Raw genomic sequence first — 18,459 nt, forward strand, 5'->3', positions numbered from 1 at the left:
CCCTGCCATGTCCCCTCTTGTGACACTGTCACATGAGTTGTGACATGTCCATCACTTTCAGTGAAACCTTTATTAAGAATTTAAGAACTCTCATGAAACCACATCCTACCTGTGGACGAGGTTTTTATGCCTTTTCTGAAGCCTGCCAGGGCTCCCGGCCTACCCGACAACATTAAGGTTGGACGGACAGGTCCATCAATGAAGTTAATTCATTTTCTAATGGCCTCGATAGGCTGATGACAGTTCGGTGGGTGTGCAGCCTAATGAGAGTCTAAATGACGCGGGGTGACGTTGGGAAACATGCCTGATGCATCCCTGCATCAATTTACACGTCCCACCTATACTCACCGACAGGAAAAGTGAGGATGCAGAGTCCAGATAGATTGTAATTAACTATGTAGTGGATAAGGAGTCTGTCTAGAGAGCAGCAATATCATTGACAGATGCCTGAGGGCTGAATTGAAGAGACTGCCCATTCAGTGTAAACCATTCTTGCCATTATTCAAAATTCATATTTTTTTGATAAATATTATTCAGCAAGTTAAAGAATTGTAAAGGAAAACCAAGAAAACAAACAGTGACAACAACTTTTAAAACTGGCCTGAATTGTAGCCTGAATGCATTTACCCACAGACTTATCAGAATGGGAGATAAAGCCGCTCTGTTCAACATTCCATCACTTCAATTACAGAAGATTGAAACAGGTTATTTGGCCCATCCACTCTGTTTGTTTTCACCTTCCATGCTATAATCCTAATCACATTTACTGCCCTGTCCCCATATCCCTTCAACACCCTTTCCTTCACCTTCCAATCTCTTCAATTTTGATGCAGTTTCTGCTTCATTCACTAACCCTAAAAATGAATCCCACAAGCTCACGTCTCTCTGTGTGAAGAAGTTCCTCCTGGCATCTGCACTAAATCTCTTACATTTAATCTTGTATCCACGGTGCTTTCTTCTAGCTCCTCACCTACTGGGATAGTTTGCTTGTCCTTTCAGAATTCCAAACAAAGATGCATCATTGGCTCTAAAATGTTCTGCAGCATCCTGAGGCTGTGAAAGGTGCTATAGCAATGCAAGTTTTTTTCTGTTGAAAAAACAAAGCCCAAGAGAGTTCAAGGCCAAACAGAAGAGAAGTGAGAATGAGCGTAACTGATGTGAGGGGCTTGGATAATGAAATCCTGTAGCTTGTAGAATGAAGGGAATATTGAAGAAGGAATGGAACATAGGAACAGGAGTAGGCCATTCAGCCTGTTGAGCTGGCTCTACCATTCAGTTAGATCATGGCTTTTCATCTACCACAACACCACTTTCCTGTGTTATCCCCATATCCCCTGATGTTATTAGTCTCCAGAAACCTATCGGTTACTGCCTTGAACATGCTCAATAGCCCTCTGGGGTAGAGAATTCTGAAGATTCACCACCCACTGAGTGAAGAAATTTCTCCTCATCTCAGTCTTAAATGACCTGCCCCTTATTCTGAGACTGTGCAGAGGGTAGTGGGTGTCTGGAATTCACAGCCCAAGTTGGTGGTAGAGGCAGAAACTCTAAACTCTTTTAAAAAGTACCTGGATCTGCACTTTAAGTGCTGTAAGCTGCAGGGCTATGGGCTGGGTGCAGGAAGGTGGGATTAGAAAGGGCACCTGGGTGTCCTCGGGCTGGCATGGACAAGATTGGCCGAATGGCCTCCTTCTTTGCTGTAACCTTTCTATGGTTCTATGGTTCTATGACCTTGGTTCAGGAGATCTGGATGTAGGAATCGGTTTGGATGGAGATGAGGAATTGAAGGGGGAAAAAGGTCACTAGTGGGAGTGGTGTACAGGCCCCCTAACTGTACCACAGTGTAGGACAAAGTATACAAGATAAAATATTGTGTGCTTGTGATAAAGGGACGGCAATAATCATGAGTGACTTTAATCTACACATAAACTGGAAAAGTCAGATTGGCAGAAGTAGCCTGGATGAGGAGTTCATAGAATGTTTTCGAGATAGTTTTTTTAGAGCAGCACATTCTGGAACCAACCAGCGAGCAGGTTATATTACACTTAGTATTGTGAATGTGACAGGATTAATTAATGACCTCAGAGTAAAGGCACCCCTAGGTGGCAACGACCACAATATGATTGAATTTTACATCCAGTTTAAAAGGGAGGAGAATGGGTCTAAGACTAGTACCTTAAACTTAAATAAGGGCAACTATGTGGGTATGAAAGATGAACTAGCTGAAGAGAACTGGGAAACTAGGCTAGAGGATAGATCAATAAAGAAGCAGTGGCAGATATTTAAGAGGATATTTCAGAGTATTCAGAATAAGTATATTCCTACTATTAAGAAAAATTCTAAGGAAGGATCCACCATACATGGTTTACTAAAGATGTTAAGGAAAGTATCAAACTTAAGGAAAAAGCATACAACTCTGTAAAGATGAGTGGCAGGACAGATGATTGGTCAGAATATAAAGAGCGGCAGAGAATGACTGAAAGGTTAATCAGGAGAAATAAATTAGAGTATGAGAGGAAGCTAGCTAGATATGTAAAAACAGATAGCAAGACTTTCGACAGATACTTAAAAAGGAAAAGAGTAAGTAAAGTAAGGGTTGGTCCTCTAGAGAGGGACAGTGGGGAGTTAATAGTAAATAATAAGGAAATGATGGAAGAAATGAACAAATATTTTGCTTCTGTGTTCACTATAGAGGATACAAAAGACATTCCAATGATAGCTGCAAATCAGGAGGTGAAAGGGAGAGGGGAACTTGGTGCAATTGAAATCACTAGGGACACGGTACTGACCAAACTGATGGAGCTGTGGGCTGGCAAGTCTCCGGGTCCTGATGGACCACATCCTAGGGTCTTAAAATAGGTGGCTAATGAGGTAGTCGATGCACTGGTTTAATTTTCCAAAATTCGCTAGATTCTGGCAAGGTTCCAGCAGACTGGAAAGTAGCAAATATAACCCCTCTATTCAAGAAGGGAGGGAGGCAGAAAACAGGAAACTATAGGCCAGTTAGCTTGACATCTGTCGTGGGGAAGTGTTAGAGTCGATCATCAAAAAGGCTATAGCTGGGCACTTAGAAAAACTCCAGGTACTTGGGAAGAGTCAGCATAGGTTTATGAAAGGGAAATCATGTTTAACCAATTTACTGGAGCTTTCTGAAGTAGTAACATGCGCAGTGGATAAAGGGGAGCCTGTAGACGTGCTGTATGTAGATTTCCAGGAGGCATTTGATAAGGTGCCAAATCAAAGGTTAAAGGTTATTATGGAAAATAAAAGCTCATGGTGTAGTGGGTAACGTATTAGCATGGATAGAAGATTGGCTGGCTGGCAGAAAGCAGAGATTATGCATAAATAGGTCTTTTTCTGATTGTCAGGATTTGATGAGTGGAGTCCCACAGGAGTCTGTACTAGGGCCTCAACTTTTTATGATTTACATCACTGACTTAGATGAGGGGAGTGAAGACATGGTAGCTAAATTTGCAGATGACACAAAGATAGGTAGGAAAGTATGTTGTGAAGTGGACAGGAGGAGGTTGCAGATGGATATAGAGAGGTTGAGTGAGCAGGCAAAGAACTGGCAAATGGAGTTTAATATGGGAAAATGTGAAGTTGTTCACTTTGGCAGGAAGAATAAAAAAGCAGAATATTACCTAACTGGAAAACGGCTGCATAATTCGGAGGTGCCGAGGGATCCAGGTGTTCTCGTGTGTGAGTCACAAAAAGTTAGTATGCAGATACAAGCATTTTTTAAAAATTATGTGATGTGGGTGTTGCTGGCTGGGCCAGCATTTATTGCCCATCCCTAATTGCCCTTGAGAAGGTGGTGGTGAGCTGCCTTCTTGAACCGCTGCAGTTCATGTAGGTACACCCACAGTGCTGTTAGGGAGGGAGTTCCAGGATTTTGACCCAGTGACAGTGAAGGAACGGCGATATATTTCCAAGTCAGGATGGTGAGTGACTTGGAGGGTAACCTCCAGGTGGTGGTGTTCCCATCTATCTGCTGCCCTTGTCCTTCTAGATGGTAGTGGTCATGGGTTTGGAAGGAGCTGCTAAAGGTAATGAAGTAATTAAGAAAGCTAATGGAATGCTATCCTTTATTAAGAGAGGAATTGAATGTAAGAGTAAGGTTGTTATGCTACAGGGCATTGGTGAGACTGCATTTTGAACACTGTGTGCAGTTTTGGTTTCCTTATTTAAAGAAGGATGTAAGTGCATTGGAGGCAATTCAGAGGAGGTTTAATAGGTTGATACCTGGAATGAGTGGGATGTTTAATGAGGAAAGGTTGGATAGACTGGGCTTGGTTCCACTGGAGTTTAGAAGCGTGATTGAAGTTTACAAAATCCTGATTGGCCTTGACAAGGTGGACGTGGAAAGGATGTTTCCTCTTGTGGGTGAGTCCAGAACTAGGGGGCACTGTTTTAAAATTAGTGGTCAGCCTTTTAGGACAGAGATGAGAAGAATTTTTTTCTCTCAGAGGGTTGTGCGACTTTGGAACTTGCTGCCTCCAAAGGCAGAGGAGGTGGGGTTCCTGAATATTTTTAAAGCAGAGGTAGATAGATTGGTGTTAGATAAGGGAATCAAAGGTTATTGGGGGTATACGGGAATGTGGAATTCTAAACACAAGAAGATCAGCCATGACCTTATTGAATGGCGGAGCTGGCTCGAGGGGCTGAATGGCCCACTCCTGCTCCTATTTTGTATGTTCATATGTATGTACATATCACAGGAAACCAGATAAATGATTGGTTGGTGAATATTTTGCTTGTTTATCTTCAAAACTCATGTAATTATTGTAATTGTAAGGTTTTATTAATTGCAGTAAGGTTTACTGGCAGTAGTAAAGGTTATTGGGATAGCAATGTTTATTAATTATAAATTATTTAAGAAAACTAAATGAATTAACAGATAACAGGGCAGGTGATGTGTTGCGACTACAGAGCTATACCATTCGTACAATCTTCACCTGAACCGTGCTGGGGCATGTGTTCTGGTGAATCATATAACTAGGGTGGTGAAGAGGGCTTTAAACTAAATAGTTGGGGAAAGGGATCAAGTTTGGGAAGATGTGATAAATTGAAAAGATAAGGCAATGCGAAAGAGCAAGGCAGGAATAAATGAAATGATAATTAGAGTGTGGCAAGAAGGGTATTATGGCCGAGGTGGACCAAGTGCACTGTCTGTCTCTAGTTCCACTACTCTACAGCTCACAACCTCTATTGAAATGATTTCTCCAGCTAGCCAAATATGTGCTTTACCGAGTAATCTCACAATGACCACTCAATGCCCAGATATCTTCAATAAACAACAATATTATTTATTAATCTATTATAAAAGCCGGTCTTGTCGAGTAGACAGGCAAGTTTATTAACATACAATGTGAAATATGGAAGTATAATAAATATTCTTTCTAAATACCCTAACTCATGCACAGACACCAAAATAAAATAAAACAAAATAGAGGAATTCTGCCAAATGGTTAAAAGTTAATGGCTCCAGGGAAAAGGAAAGATGGTGGAGTCCTCGAAACGGTGTCCGGGTTATATGGTTGGTTTCTCAGCACTGATCGGTGAAACAATCGATGACTCTTGCACTACTTTTCAGGCGGACTTGAGGAACACTTGCAGGAACTCAGTTGCAGAATGTAGAGCAACTTAGGAGCAGCTTCTATTCACTTCCGCCTCTGGACTGTAAAGAGCTTTGGCCTTCTTGCAAGTAGTTGATCCTTCTTTCTTCTCAAAGACAAACCAAAACCAGCTTTTAAACAGATTTCCAGGCATGGTTTTTTTCAAAGCCACAAACCACCATGTAACCTCTTCTGTAACCAATCCACCAGGATCAAGAGGTTTCCAGCTCTTTTAAAACTGCTTAATTACCTTCTCTTGTAAAATGCTGTTTTTTCCAGGATCAGCAGCAACCAGAGTCTTTACCCTGTCAGGGACAGTGGCTTTTAAAAAACACACATTCTTCCAGAATGTTCTTAGTCCTTGAAGATGAACCATCTTCTTGAAGATGAATCAAAACATTGATGACACGGGGAAGAGTGTACAAGCCTCAGAGTACACCAGCAGATAAGGCTAAAGATTACAAAAATAATAAAGAGACAGAACTAAGGGCTTTGCATCTGAATGCACACAGCATTCATAACAAAACAGAAGAATTGACAGCACAGATAGAAATAAATATGTATGACCTGATAGTCATTGCAGAGATATGGGGACCTGAATACTGGAGGGTACGTGACAGTTAGGAAGGACAGTAAACTAGCAAGAGGTGGAGGGGTAGCTCTGTTGATTAAGGATGACATTGGTACAATAGAGAGAGAAGACCTTAGCTCTGGTTATTAAAATGTAGGATCAGTTTGGGGGTAGAGATGAGAAATAGTAAAGATAAGAAGTCACTTGTGGGTGGGGTTTATAGGCCCCCTAACAGTAACCACACTGTAGGATGGGATATACAGGAAGAAATAATGGAAGTTTGCGAGAAAGGTATGGCGATAATCTTGGGCGAGGTAGATAGATACTTGGCTAACAAGAGAGTCAAAGGTTATTGGGGGTAGGTGGACTGTGGTGTTGAGGCCACAGTAAGATAAGCCGTGATTTTATTGAATGGTGGAGGAGCCTTGAGGGACCGAGTGGCCTACTCCTGCTCCTAAGTCATGTGATTGTATGTAAGTGACATTCGTACCACATAATTGCCAGGCAATGCCATCCGCAAAAAGGCAGAATCTAACCATTGTCCCCTGACATTCAATGGCATTGCCTTCACTGAATCCCCCACTATCAACATCCTGGGGGTTACCATTGACCAGAAATGGAACTGGACTAGCCATATAAATACTGTGGCTACAAGAGCAGGTCAGAGGCTGTGTAAGTTTTTTGTTGGTGTTTTACCTCCAAATCCGTGAGCTGCATTCACTTAATATCAGTTTGTTCTTTTGAGACTTTAACCATTCAGGCAATTGGAGACAATTAGTGAGGTAACTCAGGAAAATATTTAATAAATCAGGCAGCGACTTTACTGGCTCAGTGCAGTTGTTGCTTCATAATTCAACCTAGCGAAATAGAGTGGTGCATAGCCTTACAGAAATTATAGTTACAGAAATTACATAAAGTCATATAAAATACATATAAAATCAGTGCATAAAGATGACTGGTGTGTTAAAGCTGAAGTAACAGGTTACAGATACATGATACAGCAAAATATGTTACACCTTCATAAGGAATAAAATTTTTGTCAAGAGAACTAGATTGTTACAGAACCAAAGAGGGTTACATGCTGTGAAGGAAGAGACTGCTTCTCTTAAAACATTACAAGTTAAATTTACACCATTTCGGGACATAAGGTGAAATGTTTAACACTTGTTTTCTTTGTTCAAATGGCCTTTCTAACTCCCCTCTGAATCATAGGTATGAGCACCACTGATGAGTCTTAATTGCGAGGGAGTTAGATGGCCCCAGACCAGAACTGTTCAATCTTGACATCATTGCATAGAATCACAGAATCTTTACAGTGCAGAAAGATATCATTTGGCCCATCAAGTCTGCACTGGCTCTCTGAAAGAGCATTCTACCTAGTCCCACTCCCCTGCCTTATCCCCGTAACCTTGCACATTCTCTGTTTTCAGACAGCAATCCAATTCCCTTTTGAATACCTTGATCGAACCTGCCTCCACCACCCTTTCAGGAAGTTTGTTCCAGACTCCAACCACCCTCTGGGTGAAAAAAATTTCCTCACATCACATTTACTCCTTTTGCCAATTATTTTAAATCTGTGCCCTTTAGTTATTGATGCTCTCTTGAGCGGGAACAGTTTCTCACTATTTACCTGATCATACCTTTAGGATCTTGCCTCCTCTCAGCCTTCTTTTCTCCAAGGAAAACAGTCCCAACCTCTCCAATCTATCCTCAAAGCTACAGTTCATTACCCCTGGAATCATTCTTGTGAATCTCATCTGTACTCTCTCCAATGCCTTCACATCCTTCCTCAAGTATGGTGCCCTGAACTGGATGCAGTATTCCAGATGAGTCCTAACTCATGTCCTATTCAAACTCAACATGACCTCCTCACTCTTGTACTCAATGCCCCTATTAATAAAGCCTAACATGCTATATGCTTTATGAACTGCTCTCTCAACATGTCCTGCCACCTTCAATGCCTGGGGTCCATGTGGTGTTTTTCACTTGTCAAGTGTGGACACAACTGCTAATTGTAACCTGTTCATGTGACATACTAGTGTCCTGCACTGACCACAATTAAGCAGAATATCATACTGGGTTAATTGATTAATCATAATACACAACTAAACAATCTAATTGTAAATAATTATTAAACCTAAACATTTCCACAGCTGGGAATCCTGTGAAGAGTAACTCACCTCCTGACTCCCCAAAGCCTGTCCACCATCTACAAGGCACAAGTCAGGAATATGATGGAATACTCCCCACTTTCCTGGAAGAGTGCAGCTTCCACAACTCTCAGAAAGCTTGACACCGTCCAGGACAAAGCAGCCCTGCCTGATTGGCACCCCATCCACAAACATTCACTCCCTCCACCACTGACGCACAGTAGCAGCAGTGTGTACCATCTACAAGATGCACTGCAGGAATTCACCAAGGTTCCTTCGACAGCACCTTCCAAACCCACGACCACTACCATCTAGAAGGACAAAGGCAGCAGATAGATGGGAACATCACCACCTGGAAGTTCCCCTCCAAGTCACTCACCATCCTGACTTGGAAACATACCACTGTTCCTTCGCTGTTGCTGGGTCAAAATCCTGGAACTCCCTTCCTAACAGCACTGTGGGTGTACCTACACCACGTGGACTGCAGCGGTTCAAGAAGGCAGCTCACCACCACCTTCTCAAGGGCAACAAGGGATGGGCAATAAATGCTGGCCCAGCCAGCAAAGCCCACATCCCATGAATGAATAAAAGAGATACCTTTGCCCCATTTAGTATCTCTATCAATAGTATTCCCTTGGTGTATTTCTAAAAACCTTGAATCATATTAGTTATTTATTTTCTTCTTTAAATCCATTAATGTTTCTTGTTCCATGTTTTTTGCCAGTTATCCTACATATTCACTATGTGTTTAGTTCTCATCATTGCTTTTGTTATGCTTAACATATAAATGTAAGCGTTGTGTTTAAATTCTGTCCATCACAAAACCTCACTGGATCCCATTTTTCCAAATCTTTCATCATTTTAAACATTGCTACCACATTCCTCCTCAGTCTCCTATTTTAAGAAGAAAATAAGACCAGAGTGGCAAACTTTCTCCATATATCATTCTCTTAAGTTCTAGGATCAACTGTGTAACCCTTCCCTGCACCCCAATAACTGAATTCTTCCCTGCACCCCAATAATTGAATGTCCTTCCCTGCACCCCAATAATTGAATATCCTTCCCTGCACCCCAATAACTGAATCCTTCCCTGCACCCCAATAACTGAATCCTTCCCTGCACCCCAATAATTGAATGCCCTTCCCTGCACCCCAATAATTGAATATTCTTCCCTGCACCCCAATAACTGAATCCTTCCATGCACCCCAGTAATTGAGTATCCTTCCCTGCACCCCAATAATTGAATATCCTTCCCTGCACCCCAATAACTGGATCCTTCCCTGCACCCCAATAATTGAATATCCTTCCCTGCACCCCAATAATTGAATGACCTTCCCTGCACTCCAATAACTGAATCCTTCCCTGCACCCCAATAATTGAATATCCTTCCCTGCACCCTAATAACTGAATATCCTTCCCTGCACCCCAATAATTGAATATTCTTCCCTGCACCCCAATAATTGAATATTCTTCCCTGCACCCCAATAACTGAATCCTTCCGTGCACCCCAATAACTGAATCCTTCCCTGCACCGCAATAATTGAATATCCTTCCCTGCACCCCAATAACTGAATATCCTTCCCTGCACCCCAATAACTGAATCCTTCCCTGCACCCCAATAATTGAATGTCCTTCCCTGCACCCCAATAATTGAATCCTTCCCTGCACCCCAATAATTGAATATCCTTCCCTGCACCCCAATAATTGAATATCCTTCCCTGCACCCTAATAACTGAATCCTTCCGTGCACCCCAATAACTGAATCCTTCCCTGCACCGCAATAATTGAATATCCTTCCCTGCACCCCAATAATTGAATCCTTCCCTGCACCCCAATAATTGAATCCTTCCCTGCACCCCAATAATTGAATCCTTCCCTGCACCCCAATAATTGAATATCCTTGCCTGCACCCCAATAATTGAATATCCTTCCCTGCACCCCAATAATTGAATCCTTCCCTATGCCCCAATAATTGAATGTCCTTCCCTGCCCCCCGATAATTGAATCCTTCCCTGCACCCCAATAATTGAATGTCCCTCCCTGCACCCCAATAACTGAATCCTTCCCTGCGCCCCAATAATTGAATATCCTTCCCTGCACCCCAATAATTGAATCCTTCCCTATGCCCCAATAATTGAATCCTTCCCTATGCCCCAATAATTGAATGTCCTTCCCTGCCCCCCAATAATTGAATCCTTCCCTGCACCCCAATAATTGAATGTCCTTCCCTGCATCCCAATAACTGAATCCTTCCCTGCACCCCAATAATTGAATATCCTTCCCTGCACCCCAATAACTGAATCCTTCCCTGCACTCCAATAATTGAATATCCTTCCCTGCACCCCAATAACTGAATCCTTCCCTGCGCCCCAATAATTGAATATCCTTCCCGGCACCCCAATAATTGAATATCCTTCCCTGCACCCCAATAATTGAATCCTTCCCTGCACCCCAATAATTGATTATCCTTCCCTGCACCCCAATAATTGAATCCTTCCCTGCACCCCAATAATTGAATATCCTTCCCTGCACCCCAATAACTGAATATCCTTCCCTGCACCCCAATAATTGAATATCCTTCCCTGCACCCCAATAACTAAATCCTTCCCTGCACCCCAATAATTGAACAGTGCCATGCTTTTTCAAATGCTAACGTGCCATTGATAGAAGCTCTTTGTCTCCTTTGCTGTTCTGTTCTTGTGTGAAGGCTGTGATGAATTTAATATTTAAGCTATTGTTCATTTCACAACCAAAACAATAAAATTACAAATATTAATATACATTTACAAGTTGAACTTTGCCCAAATCAGTTAGGTCATAGTCGGGCAATTGCTCAACACATGGGACAATCTTGAAAAAGCCAGGGGCAAAATTGATAATTAGATTTGGATTATATCCAAATCTTGGACACTGAATAATGGATGAGGGGGAGTGAGAAACAAATACACACATGATACACAGCCACATTTTCTTCATCCAACTTTAGTTGCATAATTCACTTAGAATAAGGTGAATTTTCATTAATTCCATTGGTCCCGTCAGACGAAACTATTAAATATTAAATTAAATATAATTAAATATTAAATATTAAATATTGAGGCAGCACCTCAATGACTTTAGGGGGAATGTTGGTCAGGAATTCCTCCTCTCCGTTGAATCATTGTAAAGTCCACCCTGCTTTATCTGATGTTTATGTGGGTGCCAGCACCTCCAGCAGTGCTGCCTTTTCTCAGAACTGGAGTGTCAGCCTGGTTTGAGGGGTGAGCTTCACCCTGACTCTGAGGTGAAAAGGGCACCAGTTGGGCTGAGCTGAGTAGAAGGTAATAAATTATCTTTTTCTAACTGTTATTTGATTTCAGATATTGGTGGACCTGGAGGTCAGATATCAGCCAGTCGAGGGAGCTGTGGGATCATGGGCAGAAAATGACTTTGTGGTTGATATAAGTGACAGGTCAGTGAACTACACAGTCAGAAACAAATTTACAAGTAGAGAAAGCACATTCTCAAACTCAGCCTTCTGCTCCATTCCAATAATGTTAGTCCTTCCTTTCTGCTTTTACTTGGTTTGGGGGTTTGAGTGATGGCTGTGCTTACGGAGGAGGGAGCTGGAAACAGAAATTTTATTCCATTTTGACAACATGAAGTCAGATACAACATGGGCCAGGTGCCAAATACAGTTCCTGTATTCTGCTGTAACAATTCGCCTCAGCTTTAAACTCAAAATGTCTCACTTTCCACACTAGGGTGGAGTATACTGCAGAGCAGGAAGCCATTCAACCCATAATGTTTGTGCATTAGTAGCAGTTCAGAGAAGGTTTACTGGACTCATACCTGGAGTGGGTAGTTTGTCTTATGAGGAAATGTTGGACAGGTTAGATTTGTATCCGCTGGAGTTCAGAAGATTAAGAGGCAACTTGATTGAAACCTTCAAGATCCTGAGAGGCCTTGACAGGGTGGATGTGGAGAGGGTGCTCCCTCTTGTGGGAGAATCTAGAATTAAGGGTCACTGTTTAAAAATAAGGGGTCGCTCATTTAAGACAGATGAGGGGAATTTTTTGAGGGTAGCGAGTCTTTGGAACTCCCTTACTCAAGGAGGTGGAAGCAGAGTCTGAATATTTTTAAGGCAGAGGTAGATAGATTCTTGATCAGCAAGGGGGTGAAAGGTTATCGGGGGTGGGCAGGAATGAGGGTTGAGATTAAAATCAGATCAGCCACTATCTTATTGAATGGCGGAGCAGACTCGAGGGGCTGAGTGGCCTACTCCTGCTCCTAATTCGTATGTTTGTATGTATGTTCGTTTGCTAGCTGTCTGAAGGAACTCTACCATAATTCCCACTACCGTACTCCTGTACTGCACTGAGGTACCCAGATCTCTGAATAAGATTTATAATAAGTGCTGAAGCCGAGGCATTTGTGTGCCCTTCAATCAATTTTAAGAAAAATTAGGTTATTCAGAGCTGTTGTTACTTTTTTAAAAATTCATTCATGGGATGTGGGCGTCACTGGCTGGGCCAGTATTTATTGCCCATCCCTAGTTGCCCCTGAGAAGGTGATGGTGAGCTGCCTTCTTGAGCCGCTGCAGTCCACGTGGTGTAGGTACACCCACAGTGCTGTTAGGGAGGGAGTTCCAGGATTTTGACTCAGCGACAGTGAAGGAATGGCCGATATATGTCTAAGTCAGGATGGTGAGTGACCCGGAGGGGAACTTCCAGGTGGTGGTGTTACCATCTATCTGCTGCCTTTGTCCTTCTAGATGGTAGTGGCCTTGTGTTTGGAAGGTGCTGTTGAAGGAGCCTTGGTGAATTCCTGCAGTGCACCTTCTATATGGTACACACTGGTGCCACTGTGCGTCAGTGCTGGAGGGAATGAATGTTTGTGGATGGGTTGCCAATCAAGCGGGCTGCTTTGTCCTGGATGGTGTCCAGCTTCTTGAGTGTTGTGGGGGCTGCACTCATCCAGGCAAGTGGAGAGTATTCCATCACACTCCTGACTTGTGCCTTGTAGATGGTGGACAGGCTTTGGGGAGTCAGGAGATGCTACTTCATTAATATATTTCTCATCTGATGGAGTTTTTCCATTTTTTTCTTCACAGGGAAGCTCTTATTATCCAAAATGAGGGATACCGATCTCACGAGTAAGTTATTCTTCTTTCAATAGTTTAAGAGTGATTGTCTAAAGCCTGGAAAACAACTTTTCTCACACAATCCTTTAATATCATAAGAACACAAGAAATAGGAGCAGGAGTTGACCATTCAGCTCGTTGAGCCTGCCCTGCCTTTCAATAAGATCTTAGCTGATCTGATTGTGGCCTTAACTCCACCTTACTGTCCGTCCCTCATAACCCTGTACTCCTTCGCACATTAAAAATCTGTGCAACTCAGCCTTCAATATATCCAGTGACCCCCATTGCTGTCTGGGGAAGAGAATTCCACAGACTAACGACCCTCTGAGAGAAGAAATTCCTCCTCACCTTTGTCTTAAATAGGAGATCTATTTTATTTTACATCTGCGTCCCCTAGTTCTAGATTCCCCTGAGTGGAAACAGTCTTTCAGCAGCCACCCCTCTCAAACTCCCTCACAATCTTATACACTTCAATAAGATCACCTCTCATTCTTCTAAATTCCGATGAGTAACCTGCTCAACCTTTGCTCATAAGGACAACCCCATCTTCCCAGGAATCAGCCTAATGAACCTTCTGCTTCCAATGCAAGTATATCCCTTCTTAAATAGGGAGACCAAAATTGTACACAATACTCTAGGTGTAGTTTCACCAATGACCTGTACAGTTGTAGAAAGACTTGCCTACTTTTATATTCCATCTCCCTTGCAATAAAGGCCAACATTCCATTTGCCTTCCTAATTCTCATTCTCTTGCAGCCCAAGTGTATTGGATAAAGAGGATCAGTTGGATAAAAAGACAAAAGCTCTTGGGCGGAAGTTAGTCAACAATGATAGCACTGAGGATGACGATGATGTTGATATTTCGGAAGTTGATATCAGTTCCGTGTCCTTCACTCTTCAGAAAAGGTGAATGATGAGACAAAAGACTTGCTTTTATATTGTTTCTGAAATGCAGCAACTATTCATGTAGTCAAACATGGCAACTATTTTTGGATCCCACAATATGTTGTGAAATTAATGACCAATCAATCTATTTTGACGTGATTGGTTAGGGGAGGAACACTGGCTGGGACCACATGAGATCTACAGCTCTGTGAGTAATCCACTGAGATTCATAATCCCCTGTAGAACAGAGATTCAAAGGACATGATCTCCAACGATGCAGCATCCCTGCAGTACTACAGGGGAGGAGATTCTATGATTTATGATTTGTAATGGACATTATTATTGGAGTATGTGATTTATCCAATCTAATTGGGATAAAAACAAAATACAGCTGATGCTGGAGACATGAAATAAAAACAGAACATGCTGGAAAAACTCAGCAAGTCCGGTAGCATCTGTGGAGAGAGAAACAGTTAACGTTTTGAGACCAACATGACTCTTCTTCAGACCTGTATTATTGGGATCTCTGGCTTACAGGGTGTTAGGTGAGAATGTGCTGAGCTGCTTTGTGAGAGACACCATGTTGAGATGAGTTATGAAATAATGTTTGTCCGACTCCAATGAGACGTGGTCCAGCTGAGATTAATGGTATTTTAGTTTTTGTGTTTAATGATTTGGGAGCAATCCTACTCTCACTCGAAAGCTTTTCCTTCAATCAGGATCTGGTGATTCCATTTGTTTTTTTTCACATTGATCTTACTCAGTTATTGAAACACTAACTTCGGAATGTTTCTGTTCACAGTCGCTGTAGGCTTTTTACCAGGGCAGAGCTGGATATACCCAGAATACAGAACTTCCAGGTAATGAGTGAGAGATTGGGACTAAAGCTGAATTTCGAGCCAGGTTGCAGGACAAATGCTGGTTGTGGGTGTCACATGCTGAGAGCACTTACCCAATCCATTAGATTCCTGAGTGTGTTTCACTCCATCATGTCTGCTATTGTTATGACCATGTCGCATGATATGTATAAAGGGGCAGTGAAAAAATGAGTTTGAAAAGGTACTGGACAAATTTTAGCCTATTTATTTTAAAATAAATGATGTGATGATGCAAACCCTGTTAAACACATCACTGTCACATGATAGAACTGTGAATAAATGAAGTCAGGAACACTTGTGCCCTTAGAGTAAATGGGGAGGTGGTGGCATAGTGAACTGGTAATTCAGGGACCCAGGGTAATGCTCTGGGGACTCAGGTTCAAATCCCACCACAGCAGATGTGGAATTTAAATTTGATAAAACTCTGGAATTAAAATTTGCCAATTGTCATTTAAAAAAACCCCATCTGGTTCACTAATGTCCCTTAGGAAAGGAAATCTGCTGCCCTTACCTGGCCTACGTGTGACTCCAAACCCACCTGTGGTTGACTCTTAAATGCCCTCTGAACTAGGGATGGGTAATAAATGCTGGTCTGGCCAGCAACACCCACAAACAGAATTTAAAAAATCCTGGGGGTGAGTTGATAATTGAAGCCTAAATCACTGTGTAATCCCAGAGGTACAGTTGCTACTCTGTGAGAGAGATGATAACTGAGTCATTAGTTTGTTTGACTTTTAGAATTGCAATCGCACTTAAATAATTCAATCCATTGACCTTTAATTTATTTTCCGATTCATGAGGAAAATCGCACTTTAAATTGAAATAATTGAGAAACTGACTTAAGTTTATTGTTATAGATTGGCATTTCTGAAAGGCTTATTAGAGCTCAGATATTCCTTTTCTGTATTTGACTGGAAAGTTTACTCTTTCCAAAAGGGACTCTCATTTTACAGAGTGACAAGATTTAACATTTAACCGCAGTCTGGGATGAATTAACTAATCTAAACTAGAGTAACATGGAGTGAAATTGGTGAAGGCTCCATCGATTGTATTTACCGACTCCCGCTGTTTAACGTTGTTGATGTTAGCTGAGGAGAGAATTAGCCTCGTTTTGCAGTCTCGCTGATTAATAGTGAGGAGTTGTGAAACAGGCTGGAAATATTTCCTGTGTGAAGCTGAAGTGATAAGCAAGTCAAATGGCCTTTCTGTGATCCTCTCATCTTTGATTGTTTTATAGGTAACAGTAAACGTAATTGAGGCACGAAAATTAATTGGGGTGAACATCGACCCAGTAGTTTATGTGAAGGTGGGAAATGAAAAGAAGCACACAGCCACTCAGAAATCCACCAACTGCCCGTTTTATAATGAGGTAAGTCAAACAAAATAGCTAAACTTCAGTCAGTGGAATCATTCTTAAACCAACAGACACTATCCTGTCACTTTACTAAAGGAATACTCATCATTTGGCAATGTACAGAGTGCATTAGAGAGTCACTGATTTATAGATGTGTGGATATTATGATTGGGGTGTATGGTTTATGGGGTATAACAACAGCATCATGAGGATATGAATTTGGTTGATGATTTGTGCTGTGATATTATTGCACATTCTTTTTGTTGCATCCGGCTCTTGTTTTGTGTTTTCAGATTGTGTCATTTTTGAAATATCGCTGTCAGAATCAGGAGAAGGAATTTTACTGACACACAGAGTGTCCCACCCCAGGGCTGATAGAGATGGCTGCTGCTGAGGCCACAGGGAAGGGAGAGGGCAGTTGTTCTCAAAGGGCCAGGAAGAAATTCTCTTAATGTAGGCAGGCCCTGGCGATCGGAGGTGGGGGCCAGGGGGTGATCCCTCCAGTAGTGGCATTAGAGCCATGGGGCTGGCCATTGCCACGTTTTGGAGGTGTGGGGGATGGGGGGTCCTTTCTGGACTATCAAACACCCAGAAAGGAAGCTCCCTCCTGTGAGTCCAGTTGGAAGCTGCCTCAATGTGCCTGGCAGGGTCCACATGTGGCAGGAGCTCTGCTGACGCTGCTAAAATGTCAGCAGGGGCATAAGATGGCCACTTATTGGATCAATTGGGATGGGAAATTTTGGACCAATGTGAGAGTCTTCTTCATGGAATGACTGAACTTTGGAATGGATGTGGAGGGGAGCAGATGGTAAATCTTTTTGATCGGATAATTTCTCCTCTCACTCTCCTGTCAATGAAATGAGTGTAACTGATTTCATCTGATGCAAAACTAGGAGTAGAATAAACCAAATGGAATGGATATCCTACAAAGAATGGTATAGAATATGTCAAACTAGATGACAATAACTGATGAATGACCTTTGACCTGAAACATTGGCCAGAATTTTGTTGGGCTTACGGGGATCTCACCATCTGGTTGGAGAACCACTTGGGAACCCCCGTCAGCTCTGTGGTGGCTGGGGGTGTGGCAGTGGGGGGGTTGTGGTGGCTGTGGGGGGAGGGGTGGGCAGTGTGGTTCACCCCCTGCCAAACAGCAGCTCCTCATTTCCGCCAGTGGGAACAGTATCTGTTGGCAGCACTGCACCCACCCAAGGCCCAGAACTGTGGAGGGTCTCCAGGCCACAGGTTAGACAAGGCGGGATGGGAGTCGCAGGCTGAGGGTTATAGAGAAGGGGATTGGAGGCAAGAGCAAGCGTGTGGTTTTCAGCGGCCACTTCACTGCCTGATGTCAGATCCCTTGATCGGAGTGACTGATAGTGAGGGATCCCCCATCCCTTCCCAGCTCCCTGAGGGTGCAGGACACCAGTGCAGCACCTAATTAATCCCTGAGCGACTGCTAAGTTGTAGTGGACTTGGGGATAATGGATGTCAAATGGCTCATAAATGGGGGGCAGGGCGCAGTTAATGTGGGGGAGGTGTTAAGATGTTAATGAGAGGGAAGGTGTTAATGAGAGGGAGGTGTTAATGAGAGGGAGGCAACAATGAGGGGGAAGTGTCAATGAGGGTGGGGGTGTTAATGAGAGGGAGATGTTAATGGGGGGAGATGTTAATGGGAGAGATGTTAATGAGGGTGGGGGAGTTAATGAGAGGGAGGAGTTCATGAGGGGGAAATGTTAATAAGAGGAGGGTGTTAATGAGCGGGGATGTTAACAAAGGGGGGATGTTAATCATCACAGAATCACAGTGCAGAAGAGGCCCTTCGGCCCATCGAGTCTGCACCAAAACGTGAGAAACAGCTGACCTACCTACCTAATCCCATTT

General features: G+C 42.7%; 1 protein-coding gene across 3 annotated transcripts in view; it reads left to right on the forward strand.

The window, feature by feature from the left end:
- Nucleotides 1-18,459, forward strand: part of fer1l4 (fer-1 like family member 4) — a 351,889-nt gene that overhangs the window by 36,200 nt on the left and 297,230 nt on the right. For all 3 annotated transcript variants that reach the window (XM_041204900.1, XM_041204899.1, XM_041204901.1), the window contains exons 5-9: nt 11,699-11,790; nt 13,432-13,473; nt 14,218-14,367; nt 15,149-15,206; nt 16,462-16,593. In XM_041204900.1, the coding sequence (XP_041060834.1) occupies nt 11,699-11,790; nt 13,432-13,473; nt 14,218-14,367; nt 15,149-15,206; nt 16,462-16,593 (474 nt within the window). The remainder of the gene's footprint in view (nt 1-11,698; nt 11,791-13,431; nt 13,474-14,217; nt 14,368-15,148; nt 15,207-16,461; nt 16,594-18,459) is intronic.

The sequence above is a fragment of the Carcharodon carcharias genome, chromosome 14, assembly GCF_017639515.1.
Source record: "Carcharodon carcharias isolate sCarCar2 chromosome 14, sCarCar2.pri, whole genome shotgun sequence".
In the NCBI taxonomy this organism is placed as follows: domain Eukaryota; kingdom Metazoa; phylum Chordata; class Chondrichthyes; order Lamniformes; family Lamnidae; genus Carcharodon; species Carcharodon carcharias.